Raw genomic sequence first — 19,213 nt, 5'->3', positions numbered from 1 at the left:
TCCGACTCCGATCGCCAGAGGAAGAGGAAGACAAGAATGTATCCGATTGAGCGATTGAGGATGTAATAATGAACATAACAGTGGTCATTTACTCCCAACATCTGAGCCGCTGAAGACAGAGAAGATTAATGTTACTTTCGTTTTTGAAAGTAAAGCATCGATCCCAAACTACATATGCGTCTATGTTTGTGCAAAGCATTCCTGATGCAGCTTCACCCACAGCAGAAATGAGTAGAAGGGTTTTTATGCATCTTTGCAAATGGCCTAAAGTAAACATTACGGCTCATCATCACATGGCAGAGAGGGGCGGGGCGAGCAGAGCTCATTAGCATTTAAAGGAACATGCAACAGAATAGCTCGCTCTAAAAAGGCCTGATTTTGACAAGGTAAGAAGACAAGGTACACTACCATTAAGAAACTTTAACCAAAGTATGTTATAGACTTCTCATTAAGACCCTAAAGAATCATATCAACATGTGGAAAATGTCCATCCGATGACCCCTTTAACTATTTAGAATGTTATGAATGATTATTTTAGGTTCAAGTGTGTGTAAGGATTTGGGTTAGGGTTAGGTGTAAGGAAAAAATCGCGATGTGTTTGGAAATCTCAGAATTAATGCTTAATCATTTGTTGATTCGCTTTGCAACGATTTATCAACCAATCCCTAATAAATACGATATTGTATCGTGAGATTTTGATAGGTTACATCCCTATTATAGACTTATTTGACAGGTTAACCAGGTAGCAGAATGCTCAACTAGTATGCTGAGCGGTATAAAAAAAATTTGTTTTGCAACAGACTAAGCTGCCAGATTAACCAGCTCATGAAATGTTAAGATGGTAAATTGAGTAGCACAATTGAACATTTGTTTTGGGTAAAGGTTAAGATATATTAATCACTTATCGGAGTGTTGAGTGTTGGGTATAGGTTAAGATAGTAGATTAACAGTGTAATTGAACGTTTGTCACAGTGCAGTCTCAGTCTGAGTTTGGTGTGTTAATTGAAACAGGAAGCGCAGTGAAGTTTGCTGCAGCTGCTGGCGGGAGGAGCAGAGAGCTGCAGCGAGCTGATTGGGTGTGGCGCTCTAGCGGTTGGCACGGCAACGGGAGCGTGCGTCATGGTGACGCAGAGGGATGTGGTCCGGTGGCCAGTGTTGTCCATCATCGGCGCTCTCACACCACAGCGTGTCAGTATTTGTGTAGGCGTGTGCTTTGCTGAAGCTAAAGAAGCAACCTGTGGGGCTGCAGACTATGTGTGATATCAGTATCACTAACACATCCAGCTGTGCTCTTAAAGGGCATTTTCCTGTAGAAACGAGCTCCTGTTAGGATCTCTGGCGCGTTTGTTAAGTGTGAAGTCTTTGGTAACTCGATCAGCAGCAGCTCCTGTAGCGCAGTGGGAGCCTTCAGTGCTTCATCAAGACTAACATCCTTAAATTCAGTTTGACACAGCGCTGCGCTCTTTAACTGCTGTAAGTGGACACTATGAATGAGGAATATTACATCAATATTGATGTGCGTGGGTCTCCTTCACAGAAACGGGCCGTTTAATGCATCTATAGTAGGGCTGGGCGATTCTTTCGATTTTTTTCGATTAATTCGAATTTACGTTTTAAGACGATTTTTTTTTTTATTAAATCGAGGTATGGCGATTTTGAAATATAAATATTAGATACATTGTAGTTGCACCAATGGCAGAATAATTAAAAGGCAATATTGTCCGACCACATGATGGCTCTCCTAATTAACCGCTGTATTCAGAACGGAAAACAAATAACTAAGGGGACATGATTAGCTGTGACCTAATTTCTCAATGGTGTGACTAAAAAGAATCTTAGGTCGCACCGGTGCGACCAGCAGTTCAAGGGCAAAAAAAATGAAAAATATTTAGGAGCACCATGTGCGACTGACCCGACCAGCATATTTGTATTTGCGCTGAGTGGAGCTTCAAAGGTTTCTGTGTTTTGCACGTTGACTAATGTTTCTCAATTGTAGAGAGAGTGTAAATAAGAGACTGAATGGGCAGTAGCTTCGTTTATTATAATAGAGCTTTGTGAGATTGCGAACTAAGATGAGTGACAGCTTTTAGTCAATTTTAAGGGAGTTTGTAAACGAGATATTGATTTATTACAACAGTTAAATAAAGTTATTATTAAGTGACTTACATTGTCTGACTATAACACTATTGCCTGATTTTGCTCTATTTCATCGTCAAAAGTGGTCTGAAACAAGTCACACCTGAGCCGCTGCGCATCTCCACTCAAACACAGCGATGTTTCGTTTATGAATGAACGTGTTTTAACCGAATCTAGTGAAATGACTCAATTTCCCATTCATAAAGAGTCACTTGCATTATTCTTGAATGAACCATCCGTTCAAACGAATCAAATGAATATGATTCAGTAATTAAATCAGTGTCTTACCACCACCTGCTGGCAGATCGTTTCAGTTATTTAAATCATTTAATATTTCTGTGTTCAAAATTGTATATTTTTGTATAGGATATAAGTGCAAGAGAAAAGCATGGAAATATATATTTTCCTCCCATCTCATATTTATTTGTCTTACAAACATTTACTGTGTCTGGTATGATACGAATGGGGTCTGGTGGAAAGCACTGATGCAGTTGCTATGTATATTGCAAAATATATGGTGCCCATATATATATTGTGGAAAAGCTGGGGCTAAAAGTAGTAGGGGAGGAAAATTGATTTAAATCATAAATCGGATTTTTTGTGAAAAAATCTGGGATTTTATTTTTAGGCCATATCGCCCAGCCCTAATCTATAGCTACAGGTGTGACGCTGCTGTGCTGAACGCTCAAAATATCTGTTGTAGAAATAAAATCTGTGCCTTTTTTAGAAACCTGTGGCATAAAAAATGTCTTGTTAAAAATTGTGTTGAATCATTTGATATTTAAATATTGATATTGATATGTAATATATTTAATAACTGAATGTAAGTTGCACCACATATCTGTGTTGTTTGCACCATATGCCAAAATTTCTTTATTGCTGATGTTTTCTTACAAACAGTAATAAAATGTTACTTTAAAAATACACTACCAGTCAAAAAAGTAACTTTTTTAATGGTTTTTTTAAAGAAGTCTCTATTTATTTGTTTATTTGATCCGAAATACAGCAAAAGCAGTAATATTGTGAAATATTTTTACTATTTAAAATAACTGCTGACTGTTTTAAAATGTAATTTATTCCTGTGATCAAAGCTGAAATAGAAATGAACACTTTTATTTTAGCAAGAATGCTTTAAATGGATCAAAAGTGATGATAAAGACATTTATAATGTCATTAGAGATTTCTATTTCAGATAAATGCTGTTCTTCTGAACTTTCTATTCATCAAAGAAACCTGGAAAAATTCTACTGAGCTGTTTTCAACATAATAATAATAAGAAATATTTTTTGAGCAGCAAATCAGCATATTAGAATGATTTCTGAAGAATCATGTGACACTGAAGACTGGAGTAATGATGCTGAAAATACAGCTTTGATTACAGGAATAAATTTCATTTTAACAGATATTCACATAAAAAACTGCTATTTTAGACTGCAATAATATTTCACTATTTTAATGCAGTAATAATCAAGTAATAATAACCTTGGTGAACAAAATAGACTTTTCAAAACAAATCATGTTTTATTGTTCATTACCGTCTCATTCTGCCACTAATGCAATTCACTTCAGTAATGATGCTAAAAATTCAGCTTTGAAATCACAGAAATAAATTACATTTTAAAATATATTTGAATAGAAAACAGTTATTTTAAATTGTAAAAAAAAAAAAAAAAATCACAATTGTACCATTTTTGGTCTACTTTGGATCAAATAAATGCAGGTTTGGTGAGCAGAAGAGACTTCTTTAAAAAACATTAACAATCTTACTGTCCAATTTTTTTTTTTTTTTTGTGCATATGCCATTTGCAAAAAAAGTACCATAGAGAAAAAATCCTAGAGTTTTCCAAGTTCTTGCAAATGCAGACTTTATATTCATGTTGCTTTCATGGTTTTAACATCCATAAATATCACTGTTTTTTAAAAAGTTGCTCCACATGACATTTTACACCCAGAACTAGTGTTGTCTTATCATAAAACTGTTGAATTACTTGATACTTCTATTTATAATTTTTCTATTGATAGTAGTAATAATAACTAAATAGAAGTTGCACCACATCTCTTTGTTGGTTGCATCATATGCCAAAATGTCTTTATTGCTTATGCTTTCTACAAAATGTCCTTCTAATAAGGCTATTTTCCTAATTTTCCTAAGTTTTTTTTTTTTAACCCCCCCAAAAATATTACAATTAATTTTAGTTCAGAATGTGATCACAGACTGATTAATTTGTGTGTAATGTAATTTATTAGTTTTTGTTTGTATGTTTTAAACTAAATATTCACTTCAACTTTGTGTTTCCTCACAGCCGAGTGCTAAAGTCCATCAGGACATTCTGAATGAGCTTGTTCGGCCCAGTATTGATTACGTGCGGCACAAGAAGTTCCGGTCGGGCAATTACCCATCATCCCTCAGCAATGAGACGGACAGACTGGTGCACTGGTGTCACGGAGCTCCTGGAGTGCTGCATATGCTCATCATGGCTCATAAAGTGAGTGACACACACAAAAACAATCTAATCAATATACACACAGGAGTATATCGGTATACCATGACCAAAGTCTTATATCACCATGTGAGTACTTTTATATACACTGCCATTCAAAGTTTGGGATTAGTACAATTTTTAAAGTTCTTTTAAGAAGTCTCTTATGCTCATTAAAGTTCCATTTATTTGTTAAACAATACAGAAAAAAACGGTAATATCGTAAAATATTTTTGCAATTTAAAAAAGTGGTTTTGTATTTTAATATCCTTAAAAAAATAATTTATTTCTGTGATGCAAAGCAGAATTTTCAGCATCATTACTCCAGTGTCACATGATCCTTCAGAAATCATTCTAATTATTCATACATTTTTTGATGAATAAAAAGTTAAAAAGAACAGCATTTATTTAAAATAGAAATATTTTCTAACAATATAACTCTTTATTACCACTTTTCATCAATTTAACACACCCTTTCTGAATAAAATTATTCATTTCTTTCAAACAAAGAAAGAAAGAAAACATTTACTGACCCCAAACTTTGAACGGAAAAGATTCATATTTTAAATAAATGTGGTTATTTTACCATTTTATTCATTGAAGAATGCTGAAAAAAGTATCACAGGTTCCAAAAATATATATTTATTAAGCAGCACAACTTAACATTGATAATAAATCAGCATATTAGAATGATTTCTGAAGGATTGTGTGACACTGAAGACTGCAGTAATGATGCTGAATATTCAGTTTTGTATCACAAGAATAAATTCTATTATAGTGTTTATTAATATAGAAAACCACTATTTTAATTTGCAATAATATTTCACAATATTACAGTTTTTTTCCTGTATTTTAATGAAAGAAACAGCCTTGATAAGCAGAAAAGACTTCTTTAAAAAGCATAAAAAATCTTACTGATCCCAAACTTTTGAATCACCATATATATATCCTGTCATGCTTTATTATATGGAAAAAAACAACTCATTCTCTGCAGTTGAAGTGAAATTTGAAAAAAAAAAAATGTCTGTCTCATTCTTAAGGGTCATGTTTGTTCTGTGTGTTTTTAGGTCACAGAGTTTATTTCTTCATACAGCAGCCCACAGTGACATCTAGTGCTCACTTCCATCTAGAGTCCCAGTTTTAAACATAATACCCTTATTTCTATCAGGCATCATGGTGATATCCAATAAATGTTACACATACAAGTTTGACTTGTTTTTGGTTACACATTTAAGTGTATAGTTAGATAGAAGAGTTTTATTGTTTAAAAGAGTCTGTGCATGTTTAGTGAGTTTATTTTCTACTTCCATCCCTGCGGAGTGAACATATGGGTCATGTTTCTATCTCTCGTCCTCTTTCTTTCTCTGGTTCTGTGTCCGTCTGTGTCTTTATCTCTGTCTGGTGGGTCGCCTGAGGACTGGAAGGGAGAATTGAGCATGTGTTATATTTGGAAAGTGAATTTTTCCTCCAGCAACTTTTACACCAGAGCTCTGACAAATGAAGACAGACGGCAGGACCTGCTTTTGCATCTACACTCACACACATTCTCACTCTCTCTCTCACACATATGTTAAACATGAGAAACAATAAGTAACAGAATACAGAATGAAATATCATTTTTAGTTCCAATTTGGAATGCCATCATTCCTGCTCTTAAAGGTCCTCATTAACACATCGTTCGTAACTGCAAAGGGTCTACTTTTATTTGTGTGCTCTTACAATATCAACAAAACGTTGTGCTTTTGTAAAATGAAGAAAACAAACAAGATGCGCTTTCTGCCGTCTGGTTCTTGAACAGGAACTCTTCACAAAAATGGAAGCAAGCAAGCATCTATAGAAAGCTTTAAATTACTATTTTCAAACAAAGTAATTCAAATTGAAAACAAAAACTCTTTCATTATGTAATCCATACGTTTGCATTTCTCTCTAAAGGCGCCTCCAACGAGGAGATCGGAACTTCATCTTTGCAACACAGAAAACACTAGCTTATTAACAGATAATTCAAATATCTCCTTACTATATTCCCCAGCACATTCATGTTCATGCCAGGCTAATTACTTTTGCTGGGCTTTGAGGCAAGATTTAACCTATTGTATGCGCTTGAACAGCAGCTGCACAGCTGGAGGATTTTTTTCTGTTTGTTTGTATGTTTTTTGAGCAATGCAATTGTGTTTGCATGCAGTACAAATAGTCTACATCAGCATTTTAGTGCCATGTTAAAAAACAATTAACTAAATAAATAAGATTGATGGCATAATATTTTAAGAATAAAGTCAAAATTACAATAATAAAATCATGTTATATTGTGAAAAGTTAATGTGAAAAAATCGCCCCGAAACAAGTCTTTAGCATCCAAACTGTCATTCTTCACATTTAACATGAAAAACAGCAATAAAAACGTAGGCTTCAACTTGGTTAACTGGCAGATTTATGAAAATAATAAAACTGTGTTGGAAAAGTTATATCGTTGGCTTTCCTAAGAGCCATTTATCTTCATTCAATTGTTCAGATTTATTTTTTATTTTTTCAACATGCATTCAAATATTTATTCATGTTTACTTCGTGCTGCCAGTAGGTTATTAAAGAGGAAAAGATCATGATTCACATGACACTTGAACTGTGGCGAATATACTTCAATAAACTTCAAATTAAAGAGCATACAAACACATTTATTGTTTGTATTTTATCATAAAATTTACATAATTAATAGGCTGAGACTTTGTGTTGTAATAAAAAGCACAAAGCTTTTGGATGGCTTGTGTGCTACAAATAATGTTGAAAATGTTAAATGTAATTTCCAAGCATTTATACTGTAAATAAAACATATATATTATACTGTAAAACAGTCACATAACGTTTTTTACTTCATATATTTTAAAACTTAATTTTTGATTAGTAATATGCATTGCTAAGAACTTCATTTGGACAACTTTAAAGTCGATTTTCTTAATATTTATTTATATATAATTTTTTTGCCCTCAGATTCTAGATTTTCAAATCCTATTTTGGCCAAATATTGCCCTAACAAACCATACATCAATGGAAAGCTTATTTAATCAGCTTTCAGATGATGTATAAATCTCAATTTCAAAAATGTCCTCTTATGGTCCAGGGTCACAAATATGCTTTATACTCTAATAGAATTAATTTCACTTCATGGACTACGTTGGAGAAAATGCTAAGTTTCTGATAGAAGTCCCTTCTGCTCACCAAGGCTGCATTTATTTGAAAAATACAATAAAATTGTGAAATATTTTTCTAATTTGAAACGGCTGTTTTCTATGTGAATATCTATTAAGCTGTAATTTATTTCTTTGATTCACAGCTGGATTTTCAGCATCATTTCTCCAGTCTTCAGTGTCACAAGATCCTTCAGAAATCATTCTAAACATTTTTCAATTTCTTGATTGTTTTTATGCGTGCGCACACAGTAAATATACATAAAGCAGAGCACAATCTGCAATTATTGCATTTGACTGTAATGCTGTAATTACCATAATTAAAGCATAATAAGTATGATTCGTCATTGATTCTAAGAATGTGCAGAGGAAGGCTGGTGACTGGAGGAGTTTAATGCGTGTGTCGTTGCGTTTGCAGATCTTCAAGGATGAGAAGTACCTGCGAGACGCGGTCGAATGTGGAGAGGTGATCTGGCAGAGAGGTTTACTGAGGAAGGGCTACGGCATCTGTCACGGCACGGCTGGGAACGGATACGCCTTCCTCGCTCTGTACCACGCCACACAGGATAAGAAATACCTGTATCGTGCCTGCAAGGTACTGCAACAGCACTTTCCTCAGCACACCAGAACACAAACAGCACAGACGTATGCAGATTGCGTACCAAACCAGTATTAGTATCGACAATGTCGTGTAAACATGGCTGAAGACACGAGAACAGATGAACCAAATCAATTGAGTCATTTATTTTATTTTGTGGGTGCACTAGAACATGCTCTCATGCTTGGTGGTTCGAAAAACGCATTATTTTTCACATAATTTTCATTATTACAATAGCTTTCTCCCCAGGGTGGCACAAACGGCTCGATTAGTTTCGGGTTTGACGAAGGTCCGTCTTCCGAAAAACGAAACGAAATTGAATGATTCAAATCAAAAGATTTGTGATACGCAATTCGAAGTTCCAATCTAAATCGAATGAGTCATAATTGTTCAGATGGGGACTTCAGAGTAGATCAGAACTTTGGAGCAGGTTCGCAAATTTTTTTTTTAGACTTCGCAGCGTAGATCTTGAAACATTTGATTCAGATCAGGACTTCAGTGCAGGTTTGCGAATGTTTTGAATCAGTTTGCGATTTCGGCACACATACGCTGAATCATTTTCACCACAATTTTCACTGAATGTTTATTTTTACTAAGCACTAGAAAACATCAAACATTTAAGGCAGTACTGTTAAAAAAACAAAACAATGTAAATAACTGGTTTTCCTATAGTAAAAGTGTAGCATACTTTGTAATACTTTGCATGTGCTTTTTGGTTTTAATAGTGTAATTTTATGTATCTAATTTATTTTTTTTTTTTAATTTGAAAACATTTTGTTTGATAAGCAAGATCTCTGATTAAACTCCTTGAAAATCAAAAGTGTAGTGCTTGAAAAGTCCTTGAAAGTGCTGGAATTTCATTTTACAGTATCTGTATATAATCACCTATAATCAATCTGATGATAAATTATAAAATATAGAAATTAGTTGGGTGACATTGACTTGCACTATTGTAGCAACATAACACATTTTAGAGCTGTAATGCAGTATGTTGTGTATGAGTCAGCGGTCAGTAATATTTTTGAAAGTAAATTAATACTTTTACTCAGAAAGGATGCATTAAACATTTGTGAACAAACAATTTTCAAGAAGATTTCCTTTTTAATTAAATGCTGTTCTTTTGAACTTTCTATTCATCTGTGAATCCTAAAAAATAAAATGTATGACGATTTCCACACTGTACACTGTTTTCAACATTGATAATAATGAGAAATATTTGTTGAGCAGCAGATCAGTATATTAGCATGATTTCTGAAGGATCATGTGATACTGAAGACTGCAGTAATGGTGCTGAAAATTCTGATTTGATCACAGAAATAAATTACAGTTTAACAGATATTCACATAGAAAACAGCTGTTTTAAATGTTAATAATATTTCACATTTTTACAGTTTTTACTGTATTTTTAATCAAATAAATGCAGCTCTGGTGAGCAGAAGAGACTTTTCAAATACATAAAACATTTTTTTTTATTACTGACCCCAAACTTTTGAACACTAGTAAATATTATAGCATTCCAAGAAATAGTATGGGAAATGTAGTATCAGAATCATATTTAGCTTTTTTCTAGAATGGTCTATTGTGTTCTACAGTGAGACTACAGCGTCTTATTTCAGCCATTATAAAGTGTTTGTATATCCGATCAGCTCAGAGCAGATTTGCGGGTGAGATTGATGTTGGTCGGTTTCGCTGGCCGTTTCCGTCAACTTTCCGATAATTGCCTGAGTCTGGCGAAACTGCCGGAGTAATGAAAGCATAATGGTCTCGGCTGTTCTGGTGTTTCTGTATCACGCTAACCTTTCACAGCCGCAGTCATTTTCCAGCCCAAATTAAGCAGCGCCGCCAGACACCATCTCTCATTTCACCCTGCGTGACTCAAGCGGCCTCTCTCTCCAGCAAAAACCTTTCTTTTTATGGTTGCTTTTATGAAAAAAATTGCCCCGTCAAAACAATTGATTCATGCTCATCATTCGTCTTTTTATTTTTGTGTTGACGTGAGGAGGAACTGGATGTGCTTTAAGGATTTGCATGGACAGACACACTTTCTGCACTTCACTTTAATAACAAAGCTTGTACTTTGTTCCAAATTCTGTTTTTCTGTCTTTAATGAATGTATTTTGTTTGTAGTTTGCTGAATGGTGTCTAGACTACGGGACCCACGGCTGCCGTATTCCTGACCGGCCTTATTCCCTTTTTGAAGGTAAATTGATCATTATTTCTCACTGATGAAATATCCTCAAATAATCTTTCTCCCGGTCTGTTCTCATTATTTAAGTACTCTTCCACTGTCTATATTAGACATAATCAGCTTTTGTCATTCTCTGTGGGGAAATAAGAGACACACAGATCATTGTGTGTGTGCTTTTTTTTGTGTAGCTTATTTAAATTTAAATTTATGTTGTGTAATTTTATACAAAGGTTTGGGGTTGGTAAATAAAAAAAAGCGTTTTAAAGTCTCTTCTGCTCACCAAGGCTGCATTTATTTGATAAAAACAGTATAATTGTACAATATTATTACAATTTCAAATATCTGTTTTCTTTGTGAATATCTGTTTAAATCTATTTTATTTCTGTGATAAAAGCTGAATTTTCAGCATCATTACTGCAGTCTTCAGTGTCACATGATTTTTCAGAAATCATTCTTATATACTGATTTGCTGCTCAACAAACATTTCTGATCATTACCAATGTAGAAAACAGTTTTGCTGTCCAGTATTTTTGTGGAAACCATCCTACATTTTACTGTCCTACTGTAACTTTTGAGCAATTCAATGCATCCATGAATAAAAAATATGAATTCTACCCCCCCCCCCTCAATTTATTAAATTGTAATAAAAAAAATAAATGACCAACCTCGAACTTTGGAACAGTAGTGTATTTTATTCTATTCTTTATTTTAGATAAAAATGTATTACAAGTTTTAAGTAAGTACTTCTGTGGTAGGATTGTAATTTTCTTTGCAGCTTGCAGCTAAAACGTATTCAAGCAAAACATTTATTCATTACAAGAAGTGCTATATTACATTTTTTATATATAAAAATATGCAGTAGTATTGAGATGTGGTTCTCTTGTGAGCAATGTGAGATTGTCATTTAGTCCTTCATTCAACAGATTTGTTCAAAGTATTCACTGTATGTGACTGTATGTTTGAGTATTCACAATCTGTTTCATTTAAGGTATCATTTCTTGGAAATAATATTTAACATTTTCAACTCCATTCATTATTTGTAGCATGCAAGTCTCAGCCTATAAATTCTGTCAGTTTTATTATAAAATACAAACAATAAATGCGTTTTTACGCTCTTTAATTTGTAGTGAGAAAACTATATTTGCCTCAGATCAAGCGCCATGTGAATCAATGATCTTTTCCTTTTTAATACTTGCAGCAAGAAATAAACATGAAAAAATATTTGAATGCATGTTAAAAAAACATTAATAAACACAATGTCTCATGAAATCAGAGTTAAAAAAAAGTAAATAAAACATCATGTAAGTCATAATTATAGTAACATTTAGCCTACATCAGAAAAGCCAACCAGCCTATAACTTTGCCCAAATTGTTGTATTTTTCTCATAAATTAGAGTTGAAGCCTAAATTTTTATTGCTGTTTTCATGTTAAATGTAAAGACAGGTTGGGTGCCACAGACTTTTTTTTTTTTTTTTTTTTTTTTTTTTTTTTTTTTTTGATGGAGTATAGGTGGGATTTTCGCATTAATTTGATGTAATATAACCTGATTAATAACCTGAGTTATTTAAAGCATTCTATAGATATATTTGTCATGTCTATGAGGCATCATTTTTGTGAAGCGCTCCTCCTCAAGACAGAAACAGCAGAAGCACATGTTTGTTTTATTTAGCTATTTTACAAAAGCACAATGTTTTGTTGATATTGTGAGCGCACACAAATAAAAGTAGACATTTTGCCATTCCGAATGATGTATTACTCTTACCTTTATGAGCAAAAATGATGGCGTATTTTAGGTTTCCACTGTTATTAAGAAAAAAATAAGTGGTCACGCTGGCACGCTCAGCACAAACGATTGGATATGCGTTTAACAGCTTACATTTACCTAGGTTAAATGTTTAAATGAATATTGTGAAATGCAGCAAGTGTTTTATGTCTATAGATTTTATTTTATGCAAGTCGTGTTGATTTGAGAAGGCTAAATTGATCAAACATGCTCAACTCAAAAAAACAAAAGCTTGAATTTAACAAACAATATGTTCCAAACATATTTCTAAATTAACTTAATAAAGAAACAAAATGAAATCTAGCCAAATCCACAACTGCAAAATCCAAAAAAAAAAAAAATCCAAAATCCCATATGCACCTGCATACCCAGAAGCTACACCCCTGGTCCGGTCTCCGGTCTGAGCCGATCACGCCGAAAACCTGCTAATTCCGGTCCCTGGCTGGTTATTCAGTGCATCTCTAATAAGAAGTGGAAAAAGACCAAAAATATAATATCAGAAAGCCAAAATCCATTTGTTTCCACAACTTGATGGTGTTCATGCAACTCTACTTGGCTTTTTGCTTGACCTTCTGTCCGATCATCTGATCCCCGAGGCTCTGTGAAGAAATTCAGCTCTCCCCTGATGCCAACTCCACATTCACTGCCAGCCGTACCCATCTTGGCATCTATAGTGATTTATCTGCTGCTTTACCTTGCTGTTGTCATGGCAACCCACTTCCTGCTCTCAGATTCTCATTAAAAGTCACACTCTGATTGGTCGCTGGAGTCTCCTGCAGCTCTCTCTGTAGTTAGCCATCAGAGACGGTCCTGCTCCTGCATTCGACATGACCTCAAACAAATGTATCAATATGATGAAGTTATTTATTTTAATATGAGTATATTGTGAACAGGGTTTGAAATTAACACTCGCTAACCACAGGTAAAAATCAGCTGTGGCGTGTAACGCTGTCAAATCATCAGCCAATTTGTCTGGTTACATTTGGTCATGTTCACTCATTAATTTATTGGGAATGTTCATGCAAACCAAAATTGCACAGGTTTAGCACAAATACTGAACTCGTGAGACATCATGACATTATGGAGTATATTGCAAAAAACAAACAAAACACTACAGAAATGCACGCATTCAGGACTATGTGATGAAGTCTTTTTAGACCAATTTAGTGCGTGTGCGCATTTAGAGTGTGTTCTTTCACTGCATGAATCAGTCTATTAATATGCATTAAGAACCATCACATAATTCAAGATATTGGGCAGAAAATCTATATATTTATATCATTTCATATAGTTATAATATCACACAAAGAATGCAGTTTTTTCTTTAAAAATCAGCATGATTACAAATGTGATATTAATTTTATATGTATATGTGTATCAATAAACAATAAGAGACTTAAACACCGTATTGGCTGTTTTTGCTCTATTTCACCAACAAAAATCCTTCCAAACACGTTTTGCGTCTCAGATCAACATGATGGTGTTTCGTTCTTGAATGAATCAAGCGTTTAAATGATTTGGTTCAATCGCAATGACTCACTTATTAACAGTGACTTACTGCCACCTACTGGTGATTGAATTTCACATTTAAAGGATCTTTTTATTTTTTTAAATCATTTCAAATATCAGTATTCAACGTTTTATGTTTAAAATATCAAAACATTATTTCTGCATTTGTAACTGCAGGTTAAAGCATTCCATGTCCCTCTGGGCTTCATTAAACAGTGTGAAAATACATCTAAATGGCACCTTAGATGCAACTTCTGCAAAGATGAATTTTGTTGATCCTGATTTCATTTGTTTGGTAACAGCCGTAATGTATTATGACTTATTAAATGTAAGAATTTCACTCAAAAGATGATGTACGCTTTAAAAATTGCTTTATAAAGGTAAAAATCAATTTAAACTTATCGGAAAAGATGAATTTCTATCACTGCAGTGAACTGGCCACAGAATCTGAAGATTATCAAAGAATTCAGGAGTCAGTTGTCCACATACATTAACTCACTACGCATAATATTGTCTAATTATCTTTATTAATACCGTGATCTATAAAATCACAGAAAATATTGAGATAATATTTATTGTCAATATCACACACCCCTAGTACTGACACCAAATGATCTGCAACAGTCGCTTTGTCACATCTGCTGTAGACAACCTCAAGCTGTTTTTTTTTTTTGGATAGTGGGAGTTATTTACATTTACATTTACATTTATTCATTTAGCAGACGCTTTTATCCAAAGCGACTTACAAATTGGGAATACTACAAGTGATTCATCCTGCCCCTTAGGCAGATCAACAAAGGAAGTGCTCAAAAATACCATATATTAGGCGTTGTTAGATGAGTACAAGCTAGAAAGGGTAAATCAAGAAAGAGAGGAGAACAAAGTTTTTTTTTTATAATATTATTTAGTCAAATTGTGTTGAAAAAGATGGGTTTTCAGCAGTCGCTTGAAAGCTGTTAAGGAGTCTGCATTCCGGAGAGGGGTGGGAAGATCATTCCACCAGGCAGGAACGTTGAACGAGAATGTTCTGGAAAGTGATTTCATGCCTCTCTGTGGTGGTACAATGAGGCGTCTTTCACTAGAGGATCTCAGACTTCTGGAGGGAGTGTAGATGTGTAGTAGTGAATGGAGGTAAGCAGGTGATGAGCCGGTGGCTGTCCTATAGGCCAGCATCAGTGTCTTGAATTGCTGTAACCGGTAGCCAGTGCAGGGATATGAAGAGAGGTGTGACATGGGCCTTTTTGGGCTCATTGAACACCAGTCGTGCTGCTGCATTCTGAATCATTTGTAGAGGTCTGATTGTACATGCTGGAAGACCAGCTAAAAGAGCATTGCAGTAGTCCAGCCTGGAAATGACCAGGGCCTGGACGAGGAGTTGTGCAGCATGCTCTGTTAGGAAGGGCCTGATCTTTCTGGTGTTGTGCAATGCAAACCTGCAGGATCGAGCAGTTTTAGCTATGTGGTCTTTAAAAGTCAATTGGTCGTCAAAGATAACACCCAGATTTCTGGCTGAAGTTGATGGGGTAATTGTTGATGAACCTAACTGGATGGAGAAGTCATGCTGTAGAGTTGGAGTGGCAGGAAAGACAAGGAGCTCAGTTTTAGCTAGATTGAGCTGTAGATGGTGCTCCTTCATCCATGCAGAGATATCCGCCAGGCAACCTGAGATCCGTGCAGCTACTGATGGATCATCTGGTTTGAATGAAAGATAGAGCTGTATGTCATCAGCATAGCAATGGTAGGAGAAGCCATGTGCCTGTATGATGGGGCCCAGAGATGTAGTGTATATGGAGAAGAGGAGGGGTCCAAGAACTGATCCCTGAGGAACCCCAGTGACCAGTTGATGAGTTTTGGATACCTCTCCTCCCCAGGCCACTCTGAAAGACCTACCAGAGAGGTAGGATTTGAACCAGCGAAGTGAAGTCCCTGTGATGCCCAGCGATGAGAGGGTAGACAGAAGGATCTGGTGATTTACCATGTCAAAAGCTGCAGATAGGTCCAGCAAGATGAGTACTGATGATTTGGAATCAGCTTTTGCAATCCGCAAGGCTTCAGTGACAGACAGTAGAGCAGTCTCAGTTGAATGGCCACTCCTGAACCCTGATTGGTTAGAGTCCAGTAGATTGTTCTGTGAGAGGAATAAAGATAGCTGGTTGAAAACAGCTCGTTCCAGTGTTTTTGCCATGAATGGAAGGAGAGAGACAGGTCTGTAGTTGTCAATGAGTGATGTGTTAAGTGTAGGTTTTTTGAGCAGTGGGGTTACCCGGGCCTGCTTAAATGTAGTGGGGAAAGTGCCTGTGAGAAGAGATGTGTTGATGATGTGTGTGAGCGCTGGTAGGATTGTTGGAGAAATTGCTTGGAGAAGGTGTGAGGGGATAGGATCTAAAGGACATGTCGTTGGATGGCTGGAGAGGAAAAGTTTGGCTACTTCTGCCTCAGAAGATTTGGCTGTATGTACTTGGGTAGAGAAAGTTGAAAGCAGAGACCGATACATACTCAGATCTGATGGATCCTTAGATTTGTGCCATTTTCTCTCGGCTGCCCTAAGTTTGGACCGATGCTCACGAAGAACATCGGATAACCAAGGGTTGGAAGGAGCAGCCCGTGCTGGCCTGGAGGAGAGAGGGCATATATCATCTAGACAAGAGATAAGAGTGGAGCATAAGGTGTCGGTTGCTGCATTAGTGTCCAGGGATGAGAAGTGGGTTGGAGAGGGAAGAGAGGAGGATACTAAGGAAGAAGGGTGGGAGGTTGAGAGAGAGCGTAGGTTTCGTCTAAAAGTAACAGGTAGAGGGGATGGGGGTGCACAAGTAGCAAGATGTAGGTTTAGTGTAATGAAGAAGTGGTCAGAGATGTGTAGGGGTTTGACCACAATGTTGTCTGAAATACAATTTTGTGTGTAGATGAGATCAAGTTGGTTGCCGGATTAATGAGTGTATGCAGTGATAATGCGTTTTAGGTCAAATGAAGTAAGTAGTGAATGGAAGTCTGCAGCATAGGGTTTGTCAAGATGAATGTTAAAAGTCCCCAAAGACTAGAAGTGGGCTGCCATCCTCTGGAAAAGAGGACAGCAGTCCATCCAGCTCTTCTAAGAAGATGCCAAGTTGACTAGGAGGGCGGTAAATTACCACAACATGGAGTTAGGAGATGTTATAGTGATTGTATGAGATTCGAATGAACTATAATTGCATTGAGGAGAATGGGTTGAGTATTTCCAGTTGTTAGAAATAAGAAGTCCCGTACCCCCACCCCATTCCAGTGTGACGAGGGGTGTGAGAGAAGGAGAATTTATTAGATAGAGCGGCTGGGGTTGCAGAGTCTTCTGGACGTCTCCAGGTCTCAGTCAAACCTAGGATGCTCAGGCCAGATTGCAAAGAAAATGCCGAAATGAAGTCAGCTTTGTTGACAGCTGACTGACAGTTCCAGAGTCCAGCCGTGAAAGAGAAAGGTTCAGTGGAAGAGGTTTGGATAGGACGCAGGTTAGAGAGATTGTGTCGATGTGTGCGTGTGATGTTAGTGCGCTGTGTAGAGAGCACCGGAATGAATTGGAAACACATGATAGAGGAGGACAGAAAGTTATTAAGTTATGAATATAAATATGAATATAACTTAAATATTTAGTATCCAAATTGGCTGGTAAATGAAAGTTAATTTCAATCCCTGATTGTGAATATGAAATCTAACCAGATTGTTGTTGTTGTTGTAGGTATGGCAGGAGCTATCCATTATCTCTCAGATGTGGTCCAGCCGGAGGATTCCCGCTTCCCTGCTTTTGAACTTTGACCTGTGCATTCAGAAACATAGACTTTTACTCCTTTATTAGGAGCTTTACATGCTTTCACAGCACATTTGATGGTACATCGCTCTGGACAGACCCTTTAAAATGAAGAAAACTATTTCTTCCTCATCACAGACGCAAAAAAAAAAAAAACCTTCAGCCTATAATTTCAAAGAATGCCGCTTTGAGTTCGGTCTTCGTAGCTTCTAGGCTTGCTGTTTTTTTTTGTTTTTTTTTGTATAATATTTGATGCTAATATATGATTTAGTTTTAGTTTGTATCTTTGTATCTTCCAGCACAACAGCGTTTCTTGCATCTGCATGCTTGTCGGTGAATAGCAGTGCCTCGATTCGATCGTCTGTTGCGCACTGGAGCGTTTGTCCCACGTTCAACTGGTTGTCTTTGTCTTTGCATGAGGAATGTATGTGTGCCTTTAATTAATCCAGTATCCAACATGGTGTGGTTGTGGAGTTTGTACCGTGCGTATGTCAGTGTTTTGTTCCAGTTGCCATCGTCTCGATGAAAGAGACAATCCATTATACCTGAAAGAATGACTGTTTCCTCAGGCAAAATGTGTTATGAATGTCACAATAAATTGGGCTTTTTCTGAACTGCTCAAAATGTCTGATTCTCATGAACACCTCAGAAAAAAGTCTGCACTGTAACCTTTCATTCAGATGATGTGTGAGTCTTCTCAAACTGGAAAGAAACCAGAACATTAGAAATGAAACCACCTGCGGATCCTGTGTAATCAGGTAAGTAGTAGTCTAGATGAGTGTGGGGTTAATTGTAACATTGTAGCATAACCAAATGCATGGTATTTACTAGTACATAGTAACACTATACAGAGAAAAAAGTGTGCCAAAATTCAAAATCTTTTGAAGATATCGCTGAATATTTAATTTTTTAATCCAATGTAATCAGGTAAGTAGTAGCCTACACTGAAAAATAAGTGATTCATTGAATTTACAAAAAAAAAAAAAAAAGGATAGTACAGACATAAAGTTTGGACACACCTTCTCATTCAGGCGTGTCCAAACTTTTGGTCTGTACTGTAGATATGAATTCAACTGAAAAAACTTGTGAAAAAATATCTTTCAGGTGGTCAAATAGCAATTAGTGGAGCTCTGCAGCCACCTACTGCTAAAAGTTATTTGTAGTTGTGTTTTTTTACTTTTAAAACTGGATTTTCCAAAATATGGGCAAAAATCTTACACTAAACCAGGTGAAATTATCCATGTTATCCCCATGAATTAAAGTTAGAAATGTGGGTCTTTTATAAAGTGAATTTACATAAAAAACAGTTTTTGTATAAAAACCTGTTTAAAAATATTTATTTATTAATTTATATATATTTAAAAAATATCACTAACCCACTGAAAACTGCACAAATGTAGAGTAAAAACTTTAACAGAAAAATATACAGTCCAGACTAAAAGTTTGGACACACCTTCTCATTCATTTGAAATTGAAGGTGTATCCAAACTTTTGGTCAGTACTGTAAGTGGTTGCAATAAATTTATTTTAACTGCATTTAAGTAAAAAAATGTTGAAAGTCAAC

The 19,213-nt window shown here is 35.7% G+C and overlaps 1 protein-coding gene across 1 annotated transcript in view; it reads left to right on the top strand.

Annotated features, from left to right (window-relative positions):
• lancl2 (LanC lantibiotic synthetase component C-like 2 (bacterial)) overlaps nucleotides 1-18,263 on the top strand; it is a 45,960-nt gene extending 27,697 nt beyond the window's left edge. Inside the window, exons 7-10 of the mRNA XM_073830924.1 lie at nucleotides 4,440-4,622; nucleotides 8,214-8,390; nucleotides 10,521-10,593; nucleotides 17,581-18,263. Coding sequence (XP_073687025.1) covers nucleotides 4,440-4,622; nucleotides 8,214-8,390; nucleotides 10,521-10,593; nucleotides 17,581-17,657 — 510 coding nt within the window. The 3' untranslated portion in view covers nucleotides 17,658-18,263. The remainder of the gene's footprint in view (nucleotides 1-4,439; nucleotides 4,623-8,213; nucleotides 8,391-10,520; nucleotides 10,594-17,580) is intronic.
• Nucleotides 18,264-19,213: the final 950 nt, after the last annotated feature.

Source organism: Garra rufa, chromosome 24, assembly GCF_049309525.1.
Source record: "Garra rufa chromosome 24, GarRuf1.0, whole genome shotgun sequence".
Classification (NCBI taxonomy): domain Eukaryota; kingdom Metazoa; phylum Chordata; class Actinopteri; order Cypriniformes; family Cyprinidae; genus Garra; species Garra rufa.
This window is presented reverse-complemented; position numbering and strand designations above follow the sequence as displayed.